Source organism: Ammospiza caudacuta, chromosome 6 (genome assembly GCF_027887145.1).
Source record: "Ammospiza caudacuta isolate bAmmCau1 chromosome 6, bAmmCau1.pri, whole genome shotgun sequence".
NCBI lineage: Eukaryota > Metazoa > Chordata > Aves > Passeriformes > Passerellidae > Ammospiza > Ammospiza caudacuta.
In genome coordinates this window covers 14379680-14398106 of record NC_080598.1, presented here as the reverse complement: position 1 = coordinate 14398106, position 18427 = coordinate 14379680, and the positions used below count along the sequence as shown (strand labels likewise).

The 18427-nt window shown below is 36.6% G+C and overlaps 1 protein-coding gene across 1 annotated transcript in view; it reads right to left on the bottom strand.

Annotated features, from left to right (window-relative positions):
* The window catches only part of SBF2 (SET binding factor 2), a 230828-nt gene that overhangs the window by 95490 nt on the left and 116911 nt on the right, over positions 1 to 18427 (bottom strand). The window contains exons 7-10 of the mRNA XM_058806404.1: positions 3086 to 3218; positions 1949 to 2057; positions 1130 to 1243; positions 251 to 328 (exon numbers count right to left, since the gene is read on the bottom strand). Of these exons, the coding sequence (XP_058662387.1) occupies positions 251 to 328; positions 1130 to 1243; positions 1949 to 2057; positions 3086 to 3218 (434 nt within the window). The remainder of the gene's footprint in view (positions 1 to 250; positions 329 to 1129; positions 1244 to 1948; positions 2058 to 3085; positions 3219 to 18427) is intronic.

The following is an 18427-nucleotide window of genomic DNA, read 5'->3' as shown; positions in this document are numbered from 1 at the left end:
TTCACATTTTCAAGAACATCTACCCAAAAAGCCCCAATGCGTGTTCCTAAATTGAATTGGCTTTTGAATTTTATATAACTTCTAACTCGTCAGAATGCCATTAGAGGGAAAAATGCATTTCTTGGCCGCACCAGTAATACTATAAATATATGGAAAAGCAAACACAAATTCTTAAAAGGAAGCTAGTCTAAAATTTCAACAGTTTTTCACTTATGAAAGTCAGACACAGAAAATAAGACAGAAATCTTACCAGCATTTTTGAATGTGATAAAGCTGTTCGTGGGGGAGGGAATGCATAATCTGCTGTTTCCAAATCAGGATGCAAAACCTAGAGAGTTTTGAAAACATAATATTTTTTCAATCTTTCTCCCTTCATTTTGCTGAGAAAAAGACTTTTTTTCCCCCTTTCTCAAATTCACTGACATTGAGTACCTCAAATAATAAATTGAGTTAAATTGTGAAGACTATATGGAAATGAAGACGGAATTAACTTCTCAGCTTCAGGATTCTATATGGGAGTTATTTATCAAAAACTCCTACCACAGTCCATGAAACTGATCAATATCATTAGGGATTTTAGAGATAATTCATCTGAAACAGATTAACAGACTAAAAACTTTTCTGTTGAAGGCAAGATTTGCTCAGAAGCCTCCAAATAAGGTGATTTCTATGTTATTACAATGATAGCAAAAAGACAAACTGATGTACTTTTTATAGCAATTCCCTAATGAAGAATTCATCATTCCTAAATTCTGAAACAGGGGAATCACAGATAAAATTTAAAGGGTTATTAATTTGCTAAATTTCAAGAAAATATACAGTTTAAATGAATATATAAACACAGAAAGGCAGCAGAACAGAGTAGTAATAATGCTGCTCAAATACTCTTATTAAAAATCATTATAAAGGAAAAATCTCTACCTCTTGAACAGTGAAAAGACATTTTAGATTTCCATTACTGAAAATATTAACTTGAACTACAGAGAATTAACTCTTCTAAAAACACCAATGTTGCATGAATCATTCTATTAAATCTCATTTCCAGTGTGCTTGAAAGCTTAATATTGAAATTTTTCATTCTTTACAAATAGGTGAGAGGGTGAAAAGTGGGGATTTTATCTAAACATACCAGAGAAAGTGCCATTTGAGTCTGGTGTAGCAGTGGCTCTGGCAGCTGGGACAGATGAATACATTCAGGAATTTTAATTGTTCCTCCATCCAGGTCTGCTATGATTACATCTAACTGTAAGGGATAAATAGTAAAAGTGCATAGAGTGAGCATAGCTTAAAAAAGCACAACAGTTCAAATTTCTGCACAATGATCTGCACATAAGTTTACTAAAACAAATTAAAACAGTACCAACTTTAATGTACAGAATGTTTTTGATACAGGAAATACTCCAAATACTTTCTATTACCGAATCTAGCCCTGAAAAATGAAATTAAACCAAAGAAAATGAAATTAGGCTAAACTTTCAAAAGTGACTTTGACTTTTGTTTCTGGATGTTCCAGGTCTGTGTTCAGAGACATGAGATATCAAATAAGCTGCTTGCAAAGGAATACAGTGAGGGCAACTAGAAGTATAATTTCATGTTTCTAAGCACCTTTTGCAACCCTGGTTCACTTTCTTCAAACACATACTTAAAAAGGGTAAAATAAAACAATTGAAAATACACTTGAAAATCCTAAGTGAATTGTTCAAACTCAGGACAAATAGAGGACAAAGCCAGAAATGGATCCACTCCTCCTCCTCCTCCTGCACTAGAATCAAATAATTTCCCTCCACTTTACAGAATCAATGCATTTACAAAAAAAAAAAAAAAAAAAAAATCACAAAAAACCCAAAAAAGAGATGTGAATTATTCCCACAAACAGCTCCAAAGCCCCCAGCAGGGCTCAGAGCTGAGCCCAGGGCAGGCTCTGGGCTGGCGGGGCAGCAGCACTCACCAGCTCGTGGATGTCATTGCGAAACACAGAGTGCACCCCAATGATGAAAGGGGTGGGGGAGCTGAGAACCTCCAGCAGCTGGGCAGGGAGAATTGGGATGTAGGGATAACTGTGAAAAGAATAAATTAAATAGAATAAAAGCTTCTGAGTATCCTTTCATAAGGCATAAGGCAACTTTTTCTCTTTAAAAAATCTTCCTGTTAGGAGTCAGGGACACTCAAGTCATAAACAATACATTCATTTTAAAAACATGATTTGTTTGTGGCCATATACCTACACTTCAGCCTTTTGTAAAATATAATTTTATAAGAAGTCTTTAAAGGAAATATTTTGTTTTCATCCTGAAATGACAACTGAACAACACCATTTCAGGCACTGTTTACTTGGTTTGACAATTTTAAAAACTCTGTGTGTTCATCAAAACAACATCAAGAGCTGGATCTAAATTGATCAATGAATTTCTACACCTAATTTATAGTTATTAGAAGTTTACATTTATTATTAGTTAAACATTAAGAAACATATTCCAAAACTAAATTTGCAGTTCTTTCTTTTTATTGTATATTATAATGAAATCAATAACTGAAATATTTTAAATAAAACAAGCTATTAAAATACAAGCATAGTTTGAAACAGATGAGTCAATTAAATGTTTTCTTCCTAAAAAAACCAAATTGATTGACATTAAGTTTTCCATTTCAAAATTCTGGATCCACCTGTGGCTTTTTAGAGAGGATCAGTTGACTTCAGAGAGGATTTGTTGACTTAAATTCATTCTCTGGTGGACATTTGTCAGTGACTTAAAACTGATACACCCTAATGTAGCTGCTATCTTTGAGTCACAGAATCTTCTGGATTGTGAGGAGTGTTTCTACCCTACACTTGCACGTGGAATTTCTCCCTTAATTGTTTCCATTGACACAATGCAACCTGATTTTTGTCAATATGTGTACACACCAGGATTTGCATCATTAAAAGCTCTGCTTATTTTACCAACTATAGGACAACTCCTTTTGTTTGAGACAAAAAATAAAAGTAATTTGTTTTTGTAATAAATTGTATTTGTGTTTGTAATAAAAGTTACAAAATGAGTCATAAAATTATTTAACAAGTTCAAGGAAAGCAAACTTAACTCACCTGTATTTCAGAGGAAACATCAAAGACTCCAGAGCCCTACAGGCATCACTGAGCCTTTGAAAACTTGCTGAGTGAAAGAGAACCTTATTTTCTGTAAGCACGGCACAGAATAAGCTGAGCACATTTTGGATTCCTTAAAAAAAACAAAATAATAAGAAAGTACTGTAACAACATGCCAAAAATTCAAAACTACATTAAAATGTAGCATTTTCTGGAGGGATTTTCAAAAATCATATGATAAACACATGAATTGCCAAGTTCCAAGTTATTCTACCTTTTATTTGACTAGTGCAGCTTCTGTTTTCCACCTTGCTGTAACAATATCTGAATGTATTCCTACATTTCAGATACACTGTATTACATCTCCCTTTCAATACCACTTGCAAGGATTTCCACTTCTCAGCACAAATCCCAGCAGTGCTTAATCATGGCTTCAAACAGCATTATGAGCATCTTCTGCACAGCCTTCTGTGTTTGCAGCACTCAATTCTGGTCACTGATCCAGGCTTAACTTCTAAACCTCTTTGTAACTCCAAGCAGGGGGGGGAAAAATAAAATCATACTGCCAAGTTCCAAAGAAAATGAAAAGATTCCTAGTGAATACATTCATGTCTTATCCATTCTAGGAGTCAAGAGGTTAAAAGAGGGCAGTAAGGGAGTATTCATCCTTAGAGATACTTAAAGGAGGATCTGAATGTTTTAAAAAATCCCATTAGATTTAGGGTAAGACTGATGAATCAGATGATGGGATGCTTTTGGGGATTTTTTAAGACAGTGTAATTTACCTAGGAGACAAAGCCATGTGCTTTCAGGGAAAACCAAAAATATATTTCCTTTAGAAAAAAAAGTCCCATCCTGAGAAGCAGACATGCCTGACACATGTGAGATATGCTGAAATTTATGAAATTTCCTGAAATATGCTGGAATGTATGATGTTTCCCTTAGGACATGGCTTGTGTTATCAGTGAGACAGCCTGTATTACCTTCCCAAAGCTACTGCTTATCTAGCAATAATGTCCCCAAAAAGAAGTGTGACTGTGGAGTGCCACTATATCCACATGATAATTAACACTTTGTTTTTTTAAGTAATTTTTTTTATTACATGTTTTGACAAATCTTTTTTCTTCCATAATGTATGCAGATTTTCTTGGCTGGAGTAAAGCTCAGCTCATAAACACAGTGGGACAAAGATTTGGAGAGGGTTGTTTAGGAAAAGAAGAATTCATTCTAAGGACAAAAAAGTCAAACCACAAAATAACAGCTTGTGCTTCCAACTCCATTCTCCAAGAGTCCCACAGAACTCACACAACCAAAGGAGAGGGCTGAGGATAGAGGGCTTTGCTACAAGGCTCAGTGAATTACTGCTGTAAAAGTTTGATATTAATGTCAGTGGCATAATTAATATTGTGCTAATAGAAAACAAACTGCTGAGGAACACACACACAAGGTAAGGATGATGATAAAAAGTCCAATTTGTTTCCTCAGGTGAATGAAACAGCACCCAGCAGTGAATGGTTAGAAGGGAACTGGAAAAGTGTCCTTTAAACACAAGGTTAGAAACTGCTGCCTGCTTGGAAAAAAATCTCAGTAAAAATTTAAAAAGTCAAATTGCCCCTTTTATGCACAACTGCCCTTGTTTCTTTCCCAGAAAATTTTTAATAGATATTGTGGAGTATACTTTCTCTTTTAAACTAAGTTTTTGTTTTCAACTGGGCTTCTCACTCCCTTCCATTCCACACCAAATGTCTGAAGACAATAAATAGCTATCTAGGAATAGCTATTTATTAAACATCTGACAATTTTTTCCTACAATCAGATAGAAAGATTTTCAAACAGTGCTCTAAAAACCTATAACATTTTGGCAGGTATTACTGAGGAAAATAATTCCAAAACCCCTCACAAATATTCAAAATATTCGGTACAATAAAATGCTCTAAAAAAGCCCTTCCTGTCATAAAAATACTTCCAATATAATTGAAAATTTTTGAAAGAGATGGTTTTCAGTTTGCACATCTTAAAACCCAAACCTGAGTTCTGAAAGGTAAGAGTTCTAAAATACTTTCTGGATGTCACTGACTTCCACCTTTGTTTTGGAAAGAATTAGAACATTCATTTACTAATGTAGAAGACTCAACTGAAACCAAGCTGTGAAAAATTATTTTGCTGTGAATTATGATGATTCAAGAGTCTAGAAGGAGTATTTTAATTCTAACACCTTTGAAAGTCATAAAACTTATCCAGTATCAGCATTTTTAATTTCAAATCTCTTCTGAATACAGGCTTCCTCACCAGACACAAAACAACACTCAGTTCTGCAGAGTACATAATAACTGAACACTTCTGCAAAAATTTTACAAACAAAAAGCACAAAAGAAGAGGAAATCAGAATTTTTCTTATGTATAAAGAGGACACCTGCAAGTACTTCACAGTATTTGAACACAGTAGTTGTAGATGACAGTGTCTCTCCTAGGGACTAGTAAAATGATACACTTTTGTATAAATAATAAAGGTAATCTTCATGTTCCTGCATGGTGTTAAAGGGTATATCTGTCTGATTATTATCTGCTTTTACCACTGCAAGAAATGGATTCTGTCAGCATTTTTTACAGAAGGTTCTGGATGTCAGTCAATAGAAATTTATTTAAATTACTCAGCAGTGATGGTATGGTTTGTGAGGCTTTCATAGTTTCACTAGGGAAATTAAATCTGGTTTTGCTGCATTTTAGTGGCCACAGATAAAGCTTCAGTTTGTACTCCGCAAAGGCATTTGTCAGTGCATCTTAACCAGCACCACTCCAAGCTGATATTTAAATGACTGCTTTCAGCAAGTGCTTCCCACAGCTTAACTTGATGTCCCAGAGCAGAACACAAACTGCAAATGTTTTCACTGCATTCTGGGAGTTGGTCTCCCAGATGTTCACTACACTCCAGCTGGCCATGGAAGGTCAATTTGGAATGTTTACTGGGATGTGAATGCACCTGATGCAGCCCCAGCTGTGCTGAGCTAGAGAAAAACACTGCTTGACTTGCACAACCTATGGAAGAGACCAAACTTGAGAGCATCCAACACACTTGGGCAATAAAACCCTGGCTAACCACCTTTCACTGACTGAAAAGCTTGTGGAGCCCACACAGCTTCTTTGTATCAAATGTTTACCTTCTCTTTCCCTCTTTCTTTCCTTCGTTCTTTCTTTAAATGCTGTGTATGCAATACAGAAGAATATAAAATACATAACATAAATAAAATTAAGTGTGCAATACAGGCGGCTAATCTGGAACTTTCTTATTTTCAAGATGACAGCCACTAACTCAATACAAAATTGTTGCTCCACATGCACTTTGAAATGCATGTTTTCAGGAATATCAGGGAAATTTTTGTCTGATAGAATCAAACAAATTATGCACACCAGGACTTTTGATTACTTTCCTTTTCTAAACCATTGATGAATCTGTTTGAGGAAGCCACCAAGGTGTTGTTCCAAGCCCTCCAAGTTGTTTACTGAAACCAAACCATTCCAAATGACAGCCTGAGCCCAGTTTCCTCGTGCTGCAGGACACAATCGTGGCTGGCTGTAACCTTGAACCCTCTGCTGCTCTGCAGACTCCACACTACATCCGATGCTCATTTGTCAGGGCATAAATAGACAACATGAAAAACAACAAACAAGTTGATTTTTACAGATTGCTCCTTTGCAGCCCACAGACAGACATCCTGTAAAATATTATACATACGCTGGAAAATTTTGAATGGAGGCTTCCTGACCTTCACTGTTTTCAAGTATTTAAAGAATCTGTAATTTGTACTAAATTATCTGACATCCTACATCAACAAATGTATCATTCTGCCTGCTTCCTGTTGTTCTAGAATTTAAGTACTTATTTAAGCATGATTAAAAAAAACCCACCAAACACAAAGTCTACTTGACAGGCTACTGTCTTCTACATTGCATGAAATCAAATTATTACCACTTACTTCTTGAGACTTTTGTAAAGAGTTATAAACATGGATTCAGAAACTCAACTAATTGAATACATTATTATGCCAATATGCCATTCTTGAATTACTGGACACAAGAAAAAGCTTAATAGACAAAATAATCCATAACTTAGCCAGACTAATCCAGGAAATGGGTCAACAAAGCCTGAAAAGCCTTTCTGAAAGGCCACTGGAGACTGCATAGTACAAGTTCTGTGCCAGGCAGTGTCAAGCTCTAAAGATAACTAGGAAAAGAGTAGAGAAAAACAAAACTCTTTTCATATTTATTTTTAGATGTGGCTGCATAACTCTGCTAATCACCAAAATACAAGCTTAACTAGTAAATAAGAGGCAACAACTGTACTCAACACTCAAACAGGTAATCTGTGCCAAATTCCATTGATTTGTCCACCCAAAAATCAAACAGTATCTCCAATCAACTACACAGAGTGAAACCCAAATTGCTATGTCACTCATCTGAGGATCAATCTGCATTTAGGAAAGCATGCAGGTCTGCTGTTAGAGCAGGAGCGCACACTCATGGCTGAACCCCAGCCAAGCCTGCTCACAAGTGGGGAGCAGTCTGCCTGTGCCAGCAGAGAGCTTTGGGAGGGGGAATTTATCCTGCTTTTGGCTGGGAAACAGAGGACATGAGTCAGATGAGAACCCCAAGGGATTAACTTATTTGGGCTTTGTCTGACTCAGGAGGAAGAGAAGCAATCCCTAGAGCATGGAGCCTTCAGCTGAGACTCACTCCAAGAATCCAGCATTTCATGAATACATCCCCAATTCTGAGCCCACAGAAGGAAACATGGCTCTGACATGCACTACTGAATCCAACCTCCATTTTTAGAGATGCATTTCTGATTTGAGAACTGAACTGAAGGCAATTCAGAAACTGAACCATGAATTCTGCATGTTCTTTGTAAGAAGGGTGGAATCAAGGCTTCCCTACAAACCAGCAGCTGGGGAGGGTGGGAAGAGGAAACAGAGGGACCATATAAAGAGATTCTGGTACAAACACCACAAAAGCCAACTGATCATTAAAAGCTATCAAAAAGACTGTGAAAATGAGGAGATATATATAAAAAATATGTCTTCAGCTGTTGGATAAATATTCCTCCAGCTATCACTCCCCCAAAGTTCAACAGTATCCACTCTGTGCTGTCTACACCGAGCCAAGCAGATATTTGTTCTCCAAACCCTAAATCACACAGGCACAAAGAAACAGGGATTAAGCACAGCATATGATCTGCTCAGAGAACAGTCAGTCTGTCTGTCATTTGCATGTTGATATCACCCCATTATTGCCAATTTCCTTAAATCCCTCTGCAGACCTACTCAAAGAAGCAGCAGAAACCTCTGGCTTTCTTGAGCCTCCAAATACAACTGTGCCAATACACTGAGTGAAATAATCACTAATTTTTTATTTTCCAGAGACAATGATAAAGCTAAATACAATTTTTAGTAGAAGATTTAGATAAGGTTTTCATTCCTGAAAAAGATAAGAGCAATACCATTTCTTATATGTATTTTAAAGCTTTACATACCCAAAGGGAGATTGATAAGCTCAAGATGAATATGACTGTGTTAAGTGAATTTTCTTGACAAAGCAGAAAAGACATAGGAAGGTAAACCAGACAAATAACCCTTTCACATACAGAAAGTATTCATGTAGCAGGGAGGTAAATGCCAATTCTATGTGAAGGTGGTAAGCTGAATTACACAAATTTACAAACATAACCTGCATTACCTGTTAAAAGTTTGCTACTGATTGTATGTCTGGACCATATAAACAGGTTATATTTGAATGACGCTACAAAAAATAGATTTATTTAAGGGGAAGAATCTTCACAGAAATCAGATATGAGACTAAAATTTTTTTCCTAGAGGGAGGGCAGCAAGCAGTATTTCTAAATATTGAACTGTTAAATATCAAATTAAACCAGAAGGTTCTGTTGTCCTACAGTGTGTTATGCACACAGGTGTTAAGATTTGAGTAATAGTATATTCTGCTGAAATATGGTTTCATTTCTTGTCTGATTTCCCATCTCATCTTCTGCTTAGTTATTTAGTTATCTAGGATGGCAATTAAAATAGGATGCTATTTGTTTTGGATATTAATCCCATAAATATCTATTATCCCAAAATCATAAAGAAAGGTAAACAGTAATCCTGTATAATTACTGGTAATCTGTGTACTAATTGCTAATTACTTGGATAATTACTGATATCAGGATATAGAATTTCTGTGTAACCCTCACAGGTTCACACTAGCAGAAACTCAATGAAATTCTGTAAAAGAATTTTGAGTGGACTGAGATAAAGTATATACACTAATGAATTGAAATGCTGCCCAATTTCCATGAGTAGAGGTGGAAGAGTGCTACTGAAAGAGTCCCACATTTCTAGAAATTTTTAAAGGTGAACTTCTTTCATTCATTCTTTAGAATTGCCCTTTCAAGAATGATGATTTTATTGTTTGAACCAAATGTTTTGTGAAACTTTTTTTCCCATTTACATCAAAAGATACGTCATAAAAATAAGCACACATTACAAAAATTATTGATAACAGTTTGATTAGCCAAAATTATCTCTTTGTATCCTGAGAGCAAATCTAAAATTGAGATTTGAGAAATTATTTGCAGCTGCTGATGTATTTAAGTAATCAAAACCAGAGCAGTTTACCATACCTCCAAATTGATTCATACATGGTAGAAAGTAAAGGAGGATTCTGTTCAGCCACCAACAGACATTTTAAAATTCAAAAGGAGCATTAAAACTTCTTAAGAAACCTGATTTGTCTCTAAGATTGTATAATTTGTCTGGATTCACTTAAAGCAGAAAAAGTGTTCTTCAACAAAGCAATTCAGAGTGAGGGCAATACCAGTAGGATCCTTAGAAAGTAAGTATCTAAGAATGAGAAGAGTATTGTCTGTCTTGAAGTGTACACAGGAAAAATGGTCAAGGATACAGAAGGAACTGCAAACATACCTGTTTCCTGTCTGAGGACTACAAAGCCATTCTCAAGGAACTTTACTACAGAAGCATTATGTGAACATAACCAAATAAATGCAAAGCCAACAAGAACAGATGTGGCTGATCAGGATATTCTGTGAGAGCAATCTTCAGCCACTGTTGGTTGATATTGAGAGAGCATAAAGAACAAATATTCAACTGAAGAAACTGTGAAATGGTGTGACCACAAAAAATTTTAAAAATCTCTTTATTTTCTTTAAAGATCATGCTTCAAATCATTTATGAAATTTTAAAAATTCTATATCAAATTCTCTGAGATTTTCCTGGCCTCCTGAGACAGAGATACTTCAGCCCAAAATGCAACTAAAGAGCAGAACTTTAAATGTGAATTTACAATACCAAATGTATGGAAGTAAAGGTCTATAGAAATGTTTTTCTTTTCCTCTCACCATAAGTATTAACACCAAAGTTTGGAAAATGCAGTTTTGCAAGTTCTGATGGTATGACAACTACCAAGCCTGCTTTGGAATAGTGAGAAAAGTTCTGCCTGCACTCATACCAGCAAAAATAGAAAGAAAAGCCATCTGTTCCCAGGAGGATCCCTTTCAGTATTTTCTATAAGCAGAGACAAGCTTTATTTGTGTATTTTTAAATTTTGTCTATTTATTAGACATTTGCTTTTTGGAACTTACATTTTGCTCATCTCTGAAAAACAATTATTTGTTTGCACTCTTTGGAGATGCGCTTTCTGAAGTCCTGCTGTGAATAGAAAATAACTCTCTTCTCAAATACCTCAAAACAAATTTTCACCTAATATTTTAAATAAATTTCATTGAATTGTTATAGAGCTGTTCTGTAATTTTTTTTCTCTTATTTGAAATGTTTTCTTTTAAAAAAAGCTCATTAACTACAGCACTTTATCAAATACACAGCTTTAAGCTGATTAACTTATGCCAGATAACTTTTCTTTCTTAGATTAATAATTTGCTTAAAATAAACTACTGCATGATTTGTCTCAGTAAAAGAGTAATAAAAGTTCAGAGTGGATATAAGTGAGCATCTTATGTGCTTGGCTGGGCTGAAAAACATGGAACACTGCAAGAAATATTTGATATAAGAACTCCAGTGCCTCCAACTCATTTCAGACTCCTGCCAGCACAGCAGCAGCATCTCAGGGGGGGCTGACCAAGCCCCCAGGGTGTCAAACAAGCAGAACCAGAGCAGGATGCACTGAAGGAATGGTCTGGCATTACCTGCCTGGAATCTCTGGCTCTCCCTGGCAGGGATGCTGCTGCTGCTGCTTCCCTTGCACCTGCAGCACAGCTCAGAGCAGTGAGTGAGCTCAGGCCAGCAGAGGGATGGGTCTGCTCCCACTGCAGCCCTTGGCCATCAGGATTTAACCACAGCATCAAACCAAACCTGAGACTGCTGACACAAAACAGATGGGATCCTCCCTCCTTCCACCCTCCAAATATTTTCTGTTAACCTGGTGAGCTAAAACTGCTCGGCATGGCTGAGTCAAGCACCACTTCAGCAAAGGAGATGGGGCAGCACTGTGCAACTGGAAATGGACATTCCAGACAGGATCATCTGCTTGGCTGCTGGGGAAATGAAGCCTCAGTGACTGTCCACAAAGTGCCTTTACTGGGAAAGGCAGAAGAGTCCCTGTACAAAACTCACTATGACAATGTCCCTTTATTTCCAACAGCATCTAAAAGAACACTTTCCTTTTGTTCTGCTCTTGCAGTAGTAAGGCCCCATTAGCAGTAAATGCCACATCAAATCCCTTCATAATCTATTTGTTCTTTGATGGACTACAGAAATCTACTTGGAAAGCCTGAATGGTAAATTCTCTCTGGCTGGGTTATGGAGCTAATTGCAGCTCACCAGCCAGTGGGATTTAAACTGAAACTGGAACATAAGCCAACAGCATCCACTCATGTGATGCCAGGTCCCATAGGCTGGAGAGTCTACAATTTATTAAGATCAAACACTGATTAGAAGTGTATACACTTAAATAGAACAGTCCTCATTTAACATGCTTTAGTGTGTTAAACATTTAACATATTTGTACCATTTTACACATGCTGCTAAAAACCAACAAAAGTTATATATGCTCTCATCACAGGATACGTGATGTTTCATGGAAAGGAAAGAAATTGACTGAGTTGGGTGAGAAGTTTGTAAACAACCTGACAGTAAAAAAAGTTCTGGTTCATATCACTGAAATCTCATAAAGATAAGATGTGGAAAGGGCACCACATCGACCCTTAGTGCATTTCCCTGTTATAGGTATTGATGTATGAAAATGCCTGCACTTGGACTCTTCACATGCTCTGCATATTACATCTCTCATTGCTTTGCTGCCCTACATAATGAAATATTAAAATATTCTTGCTGTATGTCAAAGACACCAGGATTTTCTTAGTCAACAAGTATAAGCCAGCTCACGTGCTGACTGTGCAGTGACCCTTTCATAATGTCTCCCAGCCATACAAATACACATATATATTCATCAGGAATGTCTTTTCCCATTTATACAGTAATTTGGTATTGTCATCTGTTGGCATAAAATACATTACATGAGAGGATGAACATTTTATCTCCCCTAAACCAGAATTAAAATAATGAGAAGTTATTTTATTACAGAAAACATTACTCAAAGTGTCAACAAACGAAGCCAAAAGCAAAAATTCTGGGTATTTTAATATATCCTGGATTTAGAATATATGGGACTGAAGGGCCTATAAACAGTGAAAGATTCCAGCCTTTTCCTATCATGGCTATATCAGACAACCCCAAACTGATCAAGCTTCATCTTAAATACACTGATAATGCTTTGCATTACTATTCCCAACAGGAGGTGTTTCAGGATGTTTCTTGTCCTACAGTTAGAAATTATCTTTTAACTTCCAACCTTAAATAACTCATGATCTTTTTGTATGAGCCTGTTCTTGGTGCTCACCTGTTTCTCTAACTTGTGACTTCTCCCTGAACAATACTGATGTAAAAATCAGCAAATGGCAAATACTTATGGGCTATGTTACAGAGTAAACTACAAAGATAGAGTACAGCAGAAAACCCTAACACTGCTCAAACAGCAGTCCCTAGAATCCAGTATGAGCTGTAACATGACCAACAATTTAAATATTAATTTCAGACTCTACCTTATTTGGGTATTTATGTTTTCTAAAGGAAGTTACACTTTTTAAGCAGTAGGGCTACTTTTACTGTCATTCAAAATAAAAATGTAAAGCATTGCATGTCCTGCAAATACTGTGAGCTTAAAAATTAGCTACCACAAAAATAAACTCATTTGAGGCACACCACAATTCAGTTTTTCTCCTTTTGATTTGATAGGTTATTTTCTAATTATCACAGTAAGGTGACACTGTTTATGTTACTCTATAGGCTGGACACTTTCACTGTTTATAGCCCCCGTAGCTCACATCATAATTTCTGAGGCATGGGCTTGGGAAGCAATAAAACATTGGAAAGACAGTTAACAGATGGAGGCATTTTTAGTGCAGAATGCAGAAACTGATCAGTGTTCACATTTTAAGATGAAGAAAATAATACAATTTTAAAATCTTGTTCTCTTCCCCAGAATGAATCACACCAGAAGCTGTGGTGCCCTCCCAGCCAGGAGGGCCTGGGGCTGCCCAGTGCCACAGCAGCTTCCAAAGGAAACAGGACCTGTAAGAACCAAGGACAGAGCCTGCTCAGCTCCAGCCTGTGCACAGATTTCTTCTGAGCAGAACATCTGCTGTGTGATACTGGCACAACTACAGAACCATCCTAAAAATGTGGTTTTCATGAGTTAGCCAAAGCTGTAAAGTGCAGCGTGTCAGCTTCAAATCCCTTGGCACATACAAATATCTACTTCTAAACAGAGCTGGAGCAGCACATGTCATTTAAAAAATAATTAAAATAATGCTGCTGCAATTAAGATTTTGTCCAAACAAATTTTTGAACATAAAATAATTACAGTATATTCATTATATTTAAAAAAAAATCCACATACATCTCCACCATTCTTCATTAACTTTTAGCAAATTTGAAAAATTAGAAAACACAGCATTTCCTTTACTTCTGTACACTTGAATACACAACTCCAAAAAATTCTAAACAGGTATGACAGCTAATATACAATCCCATCATTATGTTTTGACTGGATTTATCACCATGTAACAGTAACAGGGTTTGGCTCCATGACTGTTTAAACCAACAAAAGTCATCTGTGTCAGTGTCACTCCATGGACACATGGATAATAATTCACTTCTTTCTGCTTGCTTCTTGTTGTTTAATTATTTAATTTTAAGCAGCTCTCTGTGATATCAGAGAAGTATCTGCTCTGATGCAAAAGAAGGGCAAGAACATGCAAGCAGGGCAAAAGGACAGAGAACACTCTGAACTTCTGAGTCCCAAGTCACAGTGTTGAAATTTGGAATTGAACAGTCACATTAAGAAAATACATCAGTGCTGGAGTGGAGCATTTAAAGTGCTTGTACTGAAGTACTTCTCTGCTTAGCAACTCCCCCATCACCACAAACATCTGCCCTAGTATTTATATTTTGTGCAACTGTAATAATCTTTAGAAGTTTAATCAATCAATCACTTTTGAGATCTGGAATTACAGATATTTCATGACACTGCAGTCTTCAACCATACTATATTATTTTTGAGTACCCTTTTTCAGAGGCTCCATATACTGTCTAATGGCACACACTCAATTTCTAGTTAAAAATACTTTAAGACACATAAAAAGGCTGAAGGATAATGGTGTTTAACACTTCCAGTTTCATCACAGTTTGGACAAATCAAAGACAAACTTGCCAAGCAACCAACCTGGCTCCACCTACCATGACCATTCATGTTTGTGTCATTCCATGTTTTAATCTATTCTACACAGCCCTGGATTCCAAAGCACCCTTACCTTGTGTCTTCATCCAGAAGATTCAAAGCAGAATTTACTTCAATGTGTCATTTTCACCACTTAAAAAATTACTTTCTTTTTAACACAAAGTCTATAATATTTTACAGAAAATACTTGAGTGGTGAATTTAAGATAGGAGGAAAACAAGCACAAGCAAACAAAGCAGTACAGGGGAAATAAGGACATAGGAAAGAAGACCTGATATGAGTCTAAACAAGAAGGAAAGGAAGGAAAACTCTTTTGTCTTTGATTAATTACTTGGAAAGGAGAGAGAAATTCTTCAGGAAAATAAATGTTTGTAATTTCTTCTCAGCTTAGCAGTGTGATTCATGCTACCAGGCCTTGAAATGTGCAAAAATGAAATATGCTGGCTAAACCATAGGCTTTTGTTTTGCTCCTTAGGTCACTAATTTTTTTGTCCTGGCTTCTTTTGGGTAAAAAGCTGTCTCTTGGGGAAGATGGAGGTGTATATCTTAGACTCAAAGGATTGAACACATCCCTGCTGAATACCCACATGGAGAAGGCAAGTAGGGTTGGAGTCTGGAGAAAAGAGCTTAAGGCAGAAACTTAGGAATGTACAGTTAATGCAGTGAGACAGGAGAGAAATATAACCTCAATATAACCTAAATCTCCTTTGAGCCTGAAGAAAGCTACTGCATTTTGAAGCTTCTATAGATACCTACCATCTTACCAACAGACAACAAGAAATAGAAGAGCACTGAAAGTCTTCTTGCTGCCACACATTATTTTTAAAAGTAACTTTATGATTCCTGTTTTTCTACCTAATCCTTTATTGATTAAATAATTTCTAGTGATCCAGCTACAGGCCTGGTTTTTGTCACACTATTCCTATATATTACGCTTTAAAAAAAAAAACAAAAAAAAAAACCAAAAAAAAGAAGGTATGATTTAAAATGTCAAAGACTTCTGTTCCTTATTACTAAGCTTAAAACCTTTGGGGATATTTTTCCCAACTGCAGTTTAACGCCTAAGCACAAATAAGGTCTGTTTCCAGATATGCTGTGCACTTGGTAATGCAGGGAGGGTCATCTGCTGACATGGTGTTATCCTGCCAAGCAGAAAAAGCATGATGAGGCTACTATTGCACAATATTTCTCAAAATAAATGTTGAAATTACTTTTGTATCTATTCATAGTGATACATGTTGTCTTGCTGCCCACCTTTCTCCGAGAAAGAGCTATTTTTAAAAAGGTGATTTATGCAGTTCACAAATATTTTTCTAGCTACTCTTCAATTTTCTATTAATCACTGAGATAGGATGAAGTGCCTGTGCCAGCAGAGAAATCACTGAATGTGTCGTTATTGGACAAATGCTCTCGTCAATATTTGTGTCCTGAACACCAGACTGGAGGGGACAACAGCTGCTACTGAAGTACTGAACAAAAAAAAATACTAGAAAGCTTTAACCCAGGTTGTAGAGACAAATACACATTAAGCTCCTGTTCCAACCAAGCAAGGGAAACAAAGCAAGTGTGAATATTGTTCCAAAAAGCACAAAAACTTCTGACAAGTTCAGCTGTGATCTCCAGCAGAAAGAATTAGGCCTTATCTTAGGAAAATAAATTTTCTCAAAGGGATGAGCCAGTGGCTTCTACCACACTCCTCTGGATTCACTGCCTTTAACTCTTCATAAGACTACATGAAAGGTGAGAATAAATAAGAATTTATTTATAAAACAGTTAGTTCATATTTCCTGGTCCTCCTTTTCGTGTTAGCAACCATTGCAAACAGGCACGTGTAGCTGTATTAACAACTCTTTTTTTAGTAAATCCAGACAGAAACTTGGAATTAACCAGCCTTGGCACTAAGAACATGATGACAGCCCATCACCTACATGGGAATGGAATTTTGGGCTGTTCTGGAAAAGTGAGGTTCACTATGAAAACACAAACATTTTCTAATCTGTGTCCTTTGAGACACAAGACAATTTTACCATTGTGCTGTATCCCCAGATACTTAAATACATCAACTGGCAACTGAGGCACATATGGGAAGAAAACCCAAACAACCCCCCCAAAACATAAAGAAACAAAAAAAAAAAAAAAAATCAGTGGTCAATATTAGGAGGGGGGGAAATCAGCCTTTTACAAAGAGTTCAAGTACTTGCTTTAAAAAAATCTACCTGCCAACTTATTTGCACATTCCTTAACTAATACCAGGCCCATTCCCAGGCAGCTCTTCCACTCTTGCCACACCAAAAAATAGAGAGACACAACAAGAGGGTCCACACAAGGCCATTAGACAAACTATTCCTGATTGCTCTTATAGTCTTGAAAAAGACAAAGTTGCAACAGAAATTAAGGGAGACAACTTTTCTTTTTGTCCAGGAGCTTACATGATCCCCTTCAGGGAAACAGGATGTGAGCCTATAAACTTCTCGTGACAAGATTTGCCAAGTTTTATAACCATGCACTTTCCTCAGTCTCTCCCTTCTTCAGGCCAGTTGAAGCATCAGTAACTAGAAAACCGAGCACTGAGTTTTCCTTCCTTATCTCCCTTTCTCTCCCCCTCCTTCTGCTGATCTTCATATCCTCATGTGCCCTGGAAAGGACATCTGGTGAACACGGGCTTACTGACTCATACTTCTTACAAGGCACCAAAAAGCCAGAAAGACAAAACCTCCAAACATTTACTGGAAGTCAGGAGGACAAAATAAGGCAGAAGAGCAGCGAAACCACAGACAGCAAAAAGGCTAATGGACTATGGGAAAAGAAGGATGAGATGGTAGACAAAGAGTAAATTGGGGGTATAGCTATTGAAAAGTATATGGGAGCTAATATGAAATGACACAAATTCAAAATATAAAGGTAAAGGATTTTTGATTGTTAGCACAACAATCTAGTCCTAGTTAAACTCCAAACTCTTCACTACTCTGCTACAGTGGGTTTAGGAATTTACATGACATCCATCTGTATACATTAACCCTCTAATAACATGTGGTTAACAACATTAAATTAAACCGTATGTGTTGGAAAGAATGCTAAATTCTCATATGTTATTCCTTTATTATTCCTTTCTATACACGACAAGAGGAATTTTAAAAACTTGCCCTGCAAAATATGCTCTCAGTAAGACAAGAAAAAAAGATTGGCTTTAGTTTTCTCTTCCATATATTTACATTCCCACTCCACCTTCATGGCTTCCTCTATAAATCTCATGCATACAATGACTTTTCAGATTTGTCCTCATTGGCTTCCTCAGCCTGATCCTGTGACAAAACACTCCAATCCCAATTTGCCACTCAAAAGCCAAGTGCCAGAAGACAGGATAACCACCTAAGAACTAACTGAAAGCCTCAATTTCTTTGACATCTTCTGAACTGTGCATTTATAGCAACTTTCAGTAGAACTGATTAAAAAGCTGCCTCAAATCAGTTATCACATACAATATACTTAAAGAAGAACATACCACACCACATGGTGTAACCT